This window comes from Microcaecilia unicolor, chromosome 1 (assembly GCF_901765095.1).
Source record: "Microcaecilia unicolor chromosome 1, aMicUni1.1, whole genome shotgun sequence".
Classification (NCBI taxonomy): Eukaryota; Metazoa; Chordata; class Amphibia; order Gymnophiona; family Siphonopidae; genus Microcaecilia; species Microcaecilia unicolor.
The window spans coordinates 628,266,598-628,277,332 of NC_044031.1; the positions used below are offsets into that span (position 1 = coordinate 628,266,598).

General features: G+C 44.6%; 1 protein-coding gene across 2 annotated transcripts in view; it reads left to right on the forward strand.

The window, feature by feature from the left end:
• BOP1 (BOP1 ribosomal biogenesis factor) overlaps positions 1-9,720 on the forward strand; it is a 250,013-nt gene extending 240,293 nt beyond the window's left edge. For both annotated transcript variants that reach the window (XM_030220723.1, XM_030220731.1), the window contains exons 15-16: positions 8,423-8,530; positions 9,006-9,720. In XM_030220723.1, the coding sequence (XP_030076583.1) occupies positions 8,423-8,530; positions 9,006-9,159 (262 nt within the window). In that variant the 3' untranslated portion in view covers positions 9,160-9,720. The remainder of the gene's footprint in view (positions 1-8,422; positions 8,531-9,005) is intronic.
• Positions 9,721-10,735: the final 1,015 nt, after the last annotated feature.

Here is a 10,735-nt window from a genome sequence, read left to right on the forward strand (position 1 = left end):
CAAGTTTTAAGAGGCCACCGGAGAAGGGGCAGGGCTATTTTCACCATCTCCCTTAGTAATCTCGGGTAACCAGGGGATAGCCCTCAGTGGGTATAAAGGTCAAACCAAGTTTGCTCAAGCACTGTCCAGATCTTTCTCCCCCCCTGAAGCCAGTCAGCCAAAATTCTAAGATGAGCTGCCTGATAATAAAGAAAAAAGGAGGGGACTCCCATTCCCCCATGAGCTCGTGGCTGATGCATTACCGTTCGACCCACCCGTGGGGGTCTTTTCTTCCAAAATAAAAAGAGAACACTCTCTTATGCAAGCCATGAAAGAATTTATCGGGTAGAAAAATTGGCAGTGCCATAAACAGATATAGCACTTTGGGGAGTAGAATCATTTTAACCGCATTTATGCATCCTAGTCACGAAATCATCAATCCTTCCCATCGCTCCAATTCTAAAAATAGCTCTTGCACTTTTGCAGGGAAGTTTGCCTCGTAAAGATCCTCTAAGCGCTTAGTCAAGTTGACCCCCAAGTACCTGATAAATTGAGGTGCCCAGTGAAAAGGAAAGCTGGACCTCAGCCTCACAGCCTGATCATCTGGGACTGTGATATTCAGGGCTTCAGACTTATCCATATTTATCTTAAAGCCTGACACCCTACCATAATCATGCAGTATCGAAGACACTGGGAAAGAGGTACCTGGCTCTGTTAAGGTGGTAAGTAATATGTCATCTGCAAACAAAAGGATTCTTGATTCAATCGTCCCCCGCCGCAGTCCTTTGATATTTGGGTGTGTGCGAATATAGACAGCTAGAGGCTCGATCACCATTTCAAAGAGGAGAGGGGACAAAGCACAGCCCTGTCTTGTTCCCCGGAACAAGGGAAACTGAGAGGTATGGCTACCATTTACTCGCACAGCAGCAGTGGGCCCCTTATATAAAAGATGTAGCCAATGGAGGAAACAGCCTGATATTCCCATTCTCTCCGCAACTGCAAACAAAAAGGGCCAATGCACCCTATCAAACGCCTTCTCGGCGTCTAGTGAAAGTAAACACATGGGAACTTTCAAGGAATGAGCACAGTAGATAAGGTGAAGTACCCGACGAATGTTGTCAAAAGTTTGACACCCATGAACAACCCCTGCCTGATCCTCCTGCACTAGAATAGGAAGATAATGTTGTAGACAGGAGGCCAATATCTTAGTGAAGATTTTATAGTCCACCACTAGTAACGAAATCGGCCTGTAGGAGCTGCAGAGTTGTGGATCTTTACCCGGCTTAGGTAAAACTGTAATAAGAGCCAAATTCCAAGTCTCCGGAAGTGTCTGTGCCTCCTGTAGTGAGTTAAACACCCTCAAAAGGAGAGGGGCCAAAAGCCTGCCAAAAATCTTGTAGAACTTATTCGTGAAGCCATCCAGCACCGCAGACTTGGTGGGGGCCAAGGCCTTGATTGCTTCTAGAATCTCATCTAGTTCAGTAGGTCTAGACATCCTATGTTGGGCCCCTTCCGGTAACATCGGTAAACGGATCTGATCTAGAAAAGCAAATATATCATCCTCCGAGGGATCAATATCGGAAGTGTAAAGTTTCGCATAGAACTGCTGAAACATTAGCTGTAACTCCCCTGGATCCGAAGTTACCACTCCATTGCCATCCCTCATTTGTGAAATATGGGCTCGACTCGCCTGCTTTTTTAACTTATGGGCCAAAAGTCTACTTGCCTTATTCCCAAATTCAAAATGCATCTGTCTGACCCTCCGCAGCTTCACCGAGGTATCGGCCAATTGCAACTCATGCAGCTCCTGACGAAGTTTATGTGCTTGATCTAGTAAAGGCTGAGGGACAGAGCGTGAGTGTTGTGCTATTATAAGTTTTTCCACCCCAGCCAAACGTTTCCGCAAAGAATTCTCCACCTGTTGGTGCTCTTTTCACAAGTGGGCCTTTAAGGCATTAAGGTGCCCTCGCATGACCGCTTTGAACCCCTTCCACAACCCCACAGACGAGACCTCCCCATTATCATTTAATTGGATATATTCTTTAATCAAACGCTCAAGCTGTTGAACATTAGTCACAGAGAGCAAAGCATCATCAAAGTGCCAGTGCGGGATAACTGTTGACTGGGTCCGAGCACGAAGACATAGACCGACCGGGCTGTGATCTGACCATGTACGGGGCACTATCCGCTGGTCCTGAATACTTGGAAGAATTGAAGCATCACCTAACCAGAAATCAATACAAGAGTAAGATTGATGAACTCAGGAGAAATACGTATATTCTCTCTATACAGGGTTAGTATGCCACCATAGATCTATCAATTGCCACCTAGCTAAAAATGCATGAAGCAATGAGCGGCTCTGTTGAGGTATTGTTGGAGTCGAGTTATCTAGCTGGGGGTTGAAGGTAGAGTTAAAGTCCCCTCCCACCAACAATGACCCCTCCCCATGTGTCAGTAATAACTGATCAAATTGGTGGAAAAATTATTATGATCTGCATTAGGCCCATAAACATTCACTATAGTATATTTTTGAATCCCCACTGAAAAGACTAATAATAAAAAACGGCCTTCCTTATCTCGAATTGTTTTTTCAATACGCCAAGGACGGGAATCATTAAATGCTATCAGAACCCCCTTTGTCTTGCTCCCCACCACACGATTAGATGCAAAATACATAAGTGGGTAATTACGATGTCTACACAAGTGTTCGTGTTGTGGCTTTAGATACGTCTCCTGAATCAGGGAAATGTCCACCTTCAAACGAACCAGCTGACACTTCATATGCACATTCAGACCCCTGACATTCAGGAGCATTAAGTTTATATCTGACATCCTAACAGTGTCATACCCCGACTCTGGCCATCTACAACCCCTCAATTCACACCCCACTCTCTCCACTCCCAACCACCGTTCAACCACCAAACCAGTCCCCCCCACACCCAATCAGGTCCCCTCCCTTCCCCCCATACCATGTTGAAATCCTCCCTCTCACTAGATGCAGTATCTCCCCCTCCCTCCCTCCCTCCCTTCCACCCTCCCCGTCCAACCCCCACTTATCCATGACACCCTGTCCATATCAGAAAAGGTGCCCAAGGGAAAGAACGTGACCCTTACACCCAGGCTGATTATGCATCCAACTATATCAAACCGCCACACTTAGCAACATTATGGAATATCAATATATCCCCCAGCACCATAAAGCAACAATCCCAAACATCCAACAGGTCCAACCACCAGCCCCATTAGCCAAAACAGCACCGTTCATACACGAAACATTGTCCCCAAGAGGGGGCCCAACAATGTCAGCATAGGAATGACCTTAATATATAATCCAGTTCAACCCTCATGTGAGGCGGCCAAATGATTGCTGGTGTTGCAAATGCTTCTGCCCCACTCGCTGCCACTTAGGGTGGGACCTCAAGGTGGAATCAGGCCGAGACACTCTAGTGTTTTGATGGTGTCGCCATCAGGTTCCCTTCGGGGAGGACCTCATGCCTCTCTGAAACCGATTTAACCTGGTGCATGCGTGCATCTTTATAGAAAACCAGCGCAAAGAGGTGTCTCCACCTGTAGCGGATACCCATTTCACGAAGTCTGGCAGTGACAGGCTTCAGGTCAGCCCATCGCATCAAAGTGGCTGATGCCAAGTCTTGATAAATCTCCACCGAGTAGGAGTCCCATTTGAAATCATTAGCTTGTCGTGCTGCCTTTAGAACCCGTTCTTTCAGCTTGAAATCTTGAAAACAGGCAATAATATCTTTAGAAAGGTTATTCCTTGTCAGCACCAGAGCTCGATGAGATCTCTCCAATATTACACTGTCCGGAGCCATAGGCAACTCAGTTGTAGAAAGCAACGAGCTAACCGCAAATTGTTGCGTCGGCTCCGGTTCTCTAGGTCTTCTAGTTTATCAGCCATTTGTTGCTGACCAATGCGGATATCCGTGATCTGCCGATCCATAGACCCCATTGCCTCTGCATGCTCATCAATCCGGCCCTCAGCCTCCTCCACCCGACATCCCAACTCTTTGATCTCACTTCGTAAGTCAGCCCCCACAGCGGCCAGATCGGAGCGGACTGCCTTAAGGTCCGACCGGATCTCCTGTAGCCAGGAACGGAGCTCCGGGAAAACTCCTTCTTTGGGACCTGCCTGGTCTTGCGTCAGGATCATATCTCCGATTAGCTCCTGCTCACCCAAGGCCTCCTCCACCTGCGCCACCATGTGTTTCTTGCTCGTGCCACCCGTGAATACAAATTGGGATAGATCGACTGCTTCTGCATGAGTCTGCATCACCTTCCCAGAACGCTCGCGTGAGGAATGTCTCTGTTGTGCAGGGCAGGCAAAGGTAGATCGCCGTGATTCGGGGGAATGCAGAAAAAACGCTGCGAGTGATTGGGAGCTCGGCGCTTAAGCAGCCATGTTCCCTGGTGACGTCACTTCCTCCTTCGGCATTGCTGAATTTAAGGTGGCTTTGTTTGCTGATGACTTGACTTGGTGGCTCTTACTAATCCTACTAATACATTACCTAGAGTCTTGGATCTCTTACAAGTTTTTGGACAGTGTTCTGGTTTATGGATTAATTTTGATAAATTAGAGGCCATACCTGTAGGGGGTCGATCTGGATAATGCTTGACCAGGACCCTTTCCACTAAAGTGGGCGGGGGAAAAATTAAGATATTTAGGCCTTTGGATCCCTAGTGATCTGAGACAGTTGTATACTATGAATGTCACTCCATTGTTGGCTACAAAATCTCTCTATACATGATGGAAAGATCTTCCATTATCTTTGTGAGGTAGAGCCTAATTCCTAAAGATAGTAGTTTTGCCCAAGTGGCTATATCCCTTGCAACATTTGCCCCTTATACTTAAATCTAAAGATTTGGCCTTTTGGAACAAGATTATTATGAAATTTCTCTGGGGAACGAAAATACCACGGACCGCCCTCCGCCTTTTACAGTTATCTAGAAGGGAAGGAGGACTAGGTCTCCCAGACCTTAGAATTTATGCAGCAGCTAGTCATTTGCGTTGTGCACGTGACTGGGTATTTCATACTTCCAAGTTTTGTGATGTGGTCTGTGAAACACAAATGGTGGCTCAATATAATCTGTCTTACATTTTACATGCCAGATCTGCTAGGTTTCCCCCAGTTTTGAGACACCATATCCTCATAAAAGCAGTGTGATGGGCTTGGACTCTATTTTGCAAAAAATTTGAGATGCATTTTCCATTGTTCCCAATTCTTACCGATCCAGGGAAATGCAGATTTTCAGCCTGGATTACAACCTGGTGCTTTTATTGGCTGGCAGACTTGAGGGATTTTCTTGTTACAACATGTAATAGAGGAATATGAACTGAAATGTTAGCTTATGAACACTTGGAGAGGGCTTATCATCTAAGGTAGCCATATATGCAGTTACACTATTATATATATAATTTGTTTCATAATTATTCAGAAGATTTCCTTGAATCAGACTGATGATGATAGTTGGCCCTTACCTGCAGTACACAAATGATTAATTGCTAGATATTATGCTACACTCTAACAGTTTAAAGATAACACACCTTGGTGGCTGAATTTGGAGAATATACGTTTGAGCGTCTACTATTGAGCTCAAAAGAAGGCCCCCGCCTGGTGGGAAGTGTACAATTACAGGAATTGCACTGTAAATTTTTGTTACATATATATATAAACCCTACTAAAGCTAAAAAAAAAAAAAATGGGTATGCCCACTATGGATGCCTGTCTAAAGTGTGGACATTTTCAAAGAGCAGAGCTGGAAGTTAATGATATCACTAAGGGGTATGGCATAGCATGCTTTTTGAAGAGCAGAGCTGGAGTTAATGATGTCTCTAAGGGGGTGCGTTAAAAATGCTAACGATCCTTAGTAAATATACCCCTTAATGTCAATTTTTCTGTCAGTGCCTGAATGGTGATCAACTCAAGCACCTACAAGAAACATGCACAATCTGTGTAAGAAATTTTTTTTCCCATCTTTTGAGCCTGGCAGGTGAATACCAAATGACCGCATTATCATGCATTTAAAAGCATTTTAATGTGGTCTGTGAGTTAATACCTGCGCTGAAACCATTGGATTATTGCTCGGCCAGTAAAACCCAGGTTAAAACTGTGGAAATGCTTTGTGCATTGGCCTCTCTGTGAGCTGACCTTCTTTACTTGCTCTGCTCTCTAAAATGTATTGCATTGAACTGATTTACGTATTGAGATTTATTATATGCCTTTATGAAGAGGGGGTTCAATGTGGTTGTTTGAATAGGGCCACTAAAGAGCTAATCCTCCCCTGCTTGAGCTGGAGAAGGATATATGTTGACAGTTTTCAAAGGTCTGCGACTCTTTTTACCCACAGCTTTGCACCAGTTCTGAAAGGGAAAGTGCCCAGAGTGATTTATACCCACAAGGTTAAACTTGAATTCTCAACCAGGTCACCTCCACCTCTCCTTCCCTTAGTCCATTCTCTCAACCCTCCAACCCCTGCCTCCTTTTCTTCCTTTTCTGAAATCACTGAAGAGGAACACATCTTCTTTCCTCCTAAAAAAACTAACTACCTGTTCCTCTGATCCTATTCCCACCCATCTAAACACTATCTCTCCTACTGTCATCCCTTTTATCTGTCATATCCTCAATCTTTCACTGTCCACTGCGACTGTTCCTGATGCCTTCAAACATGCCATAGTCACACCACTCCTTAAAAAACCTTCATTGGCCCCTAACTGTCCTTCCAACTATCGCCCCATCTCCCTCCTCCCTTTCCTACCCAAGATACTTGAACGTGCTGTTCACCGCCGTTGCCTTGACTTTCTTTCATCTCAAGCTATTCTTGATCCACTTCAATCTGGCTTTCGCCCCCTTCATTCAACTGAAACAGCGCTTGCTAAACTCTCCAGTGATCTGTTCCTGGCCAGATCCACAGGTCTCTATTCTATCCTCATCCTTCTCGATCTATCTGCTGCTTTTGACACTGTTGATCACAGCCTACCCCTTGATACGCTGTCCTCACTTGGATTTCAGGACTCTGTTCTTTCCTGGTTTTCTTCTTATCTCTCCCAGCGTACCTTTAGTGTATACTAGTGGATCCTCCTCTACTTCTATCCCACTGTCAGTTGGTGTACCTCAGGGATCCATCCTGGGACCTCTTCTTTTCTCCATCTATACTTCTTCCCTTGGTACTCTGATCTCATCCCATGGTTTTCAGTATCATCATTACGCTGACGACTCCTAGATCTACCTCTCCACATCAGAAATCTCAGCCAAAATCCAGGCCAAAGTGTCAGCCTACCTGTCTGACATTGCTGCCTGGATGTCTCAGCGCCATCTGAAACTAAACATGACCAAGACTGTGCTTCTCATCTTTCCCCCTAAACCAACCTCTCCTCCTCCCCCATTCTCTATTTCTGTGGATAACAATCTCATCTTTCCTGTCTCATCAGCTCGTAACCTTGGGGTCATCTTAGACTCCTCCCTTTCCTTCTCTGCACATATTCAGCAGACTGCTAAAACCTGTCGTCTCTTTCTCTATAATATCAGCAAAATTCGCCCTTTCCTTTCTGAGCACACTACCAGAACCCTCATCCACACTCTCATCACCTCTCGCTTAGACTATTGCAACTTGCTTCTCACAGGTCTCCCACTTAGCCATCTCTCTCGTCTTCAATCTGTTCAAAATTCTGCTGCACGACTAATATTCCTCCAGTGTCGTTATGCTCATATTAGCCCTCTCCTCAAGTCACTTCACTGGCTTCCTATCTGTTTCCGCATACAGTTCAAACTCCTCTCATTGACCTATAAGTGCATTCACTCTGCAGCTCCTCAGTATCTCTCCACTCTCATCTCTCCCTACATTCCTCCCCAGGAACTCCGTTCACTGGGTAAATCTCTCTTATCTGCACCCTTTTCCTCCACCACTAACTCCAGACTCCGTTCCTTTTATCTTGCTGCACCATATGCCTGGAATAGACTTCCTGAGCCGGTACGTCATCTCTAGCCATCTTTTAATCTAAGCTAATAGCCCACCTTTTTGATGCAGCTTTTAACTCTTAGCCCTTATTCACTTGTTCAGAACCCTTATTTTATCATCCTCACTTTAATATTCCCTTATCTTTTGTTTGTCCTGTTTGTCCTAATTAGATTGTAAGCTCTGTCGAGCAGGGACTGTCTCTTCATGTTCAAGTGTACAGCACTGCGTACGTCTAGTAGCGTTTTAGAAATAAGTAGTAGTAGTATTTTCTGGATAATTTGAACCTTTAAAACACATATGTTGTTGGCACCATTATACTGATCCCATCCTGGGACTGCCTGAGCTCCATGCAGGTAAAAGTAGGCAATGCAGTTCCACACAGATTGTGCAGCTTTCAAAAACTATGATTTGTGTCTCTTTCATTTTATATATCTATGTATAAATATAAAATAATGTTGTGTTTGCCTTGCAGGCACCATAAGAAGGCTTTGAGGGCTGTAGCATTCCATAAACATTACCCACTCTTTGCCTCTGGATCAGATGATGGGAGTGTGATAGTCTGTCATGGCATGGTATACAAGTACGGGCCTTTCATATAACTGTGTTGTGTTTTTATGTACATTTTTTTGTGTGTAATCTCATCACTGACACCCAGGTCCATGTCCTGCAAGGATAGTTAGAGTGTGTAATCCCATCACTGACACCCAGGTCCATGTCCTGCAAGGATAGTTAGAGTGTGTAATCCCATCACTGACACCCAGATCCAGGTCCTATAGGGATAGGTAGAGTGTGTAATCCCATCACTGACACCCAGATCCAGGTCCTGCAGAGGTAGAAAATGTGTAATCCCATCACTGACACCCAGATTGAAATCCTGCTGGGCTAGTGGGGTGGATAAACTTGTCATTGATAACCCATTTCCAAAACCTTCATGGGTAGGTGGGGTGTGTAAACCTCTCAGCAGTAATCAGATCTACATCCTTCCTTTCTCTTTGCTGCTCTTTCTTCTCTTGGACCAGTGCTTGCTTCCTTAACATGTCCACTTTCCCTTGCAGTGATCTGCTTCAGAATCCACTCATTGTGCCCGTGAAAGTGTTGAAAGGACATGACATCACACGTGACCTCGGGGTTCTGGACGTTGTCTTCCATCCCACCCAGCCCTGGCTGTTCTCATCTGGTGCTGATTGCACTATCCGTCTCTTCTCATAAAGCTATGTTGCTGTTGTGGAGGAGTCTGGCACGCAAGGCAGCGGGGGTTCATCTGCATATTATGTAGGGCACAAGATCAAGTCCTATTGTGATGAGTGTAATTCCTGCTCCTTCCTGAGTTATTAGTGAGTAAGGTGTGTGGTGGCTGTATAATTGGTTGGCCACTTTTTGAATCTCATAGCCAAGTTGTCATGATCTTTTGAAGGGAGTAATATATAAACATAACCTTAGCAGCCCTTGAATATACAACCAGTGCAAATGCTCTGGCATGTTTAGAGTAGAGCATGCAGTGGTGACTGGTAGTGCTGTCCCTGCTATGTCATAGTGCTTGCATTGTGCACTCTGAGTGCCATGACTCGGGGATGTTCATCCGTATGTGTGTGTCTCCTAGAAGAATGGACATATGAGTCCAAAGTTCAGACAGGGATGCTAGGGAGGAGCCAGGACTTGCACTTTGTTCACCTAAAGCTTACGCTGCATACCTTTGTTCCAAGAGTGCATGCTCTGAGAGATGGCATTTGGCATATTTTATTTCTGTTTTAATAAAAAAAACATTTTGCATACTGTGGTAAGGACATTACTCTTATAGTGAGGTGGCTGTCTTAGTAAGAGGTGTTACTCTGTACACTAAGGGAAATGTCACCCCTGACTAGCATTTGGGCTTCTGGGTTTGTTCTTGTTATAAAATAAACGGTGAATGTAGAAGGGATATATGGGGGTAAAGATGGAAGGTATATTGTGTGGGATTCGCGTGGTTGTGGATGAGATTATGTTTGTATGAAGGGTATGTATGGGGTAGTTGGTGTGTAGGAGTGTATGTAATATGTCCAAATGGCAGGTGGATAGGGGTATCTGGGTAGTTGGTGTGGGTATATTTGTGCAGTGCATGAGTAGAGGTGTAAAATTTACAGGGAGTGTGAATTGTAGGTTTGCATGGGGATTGTGCATGTGTTCGGCATGGGGGTATAGGAATGTATGAGGTGCGAGTGGGGTAAGAGGTGTTGTATTTGAGATGTGTGGCTTACAGGTAGTGGTGGTGTATGTGGTATCAGCTGTGTACATGACACTGTAGGCATATGTGATGTGTGTGTATATGTGTGGAGGGATACAGTATTGGGGTTGGGAGTATAAGAGGGGTGTACGTGAGTAGCTAGGGTGGGTTTGTGGATGTGTATGGTATGACTAAATCTGTATGTTGATGATAGATGTTGGAATATATACAGTGGATTTGTGTGTATGTGTGCACATATATATATGTGTGTAACTTTGGAAGTTTTGAGAGATGCTCTTTTGACAACATCCTTCACTGGCTGCTTCAGTTATTTTTGCCTTTCTTGCTCTGCTGGAAAGTGCTGGCAGGGGGGGCTTTGGAAGGGAGCACTGTGCAATAAGTTGCCTATGGAGCATATAAAGAACAAGAGGATATTTTTTTCCGTAAATAAGACAAAAAGGGTTTTTGGTTGGAGACTTGGTTCTTTGATTCTACTGAACTGATACTTCTAATTTTTTGATCTCATCTACTTTAGGATATTCATATGCTCTTCCTACATGTCAATGATATGAATATGAATAACCA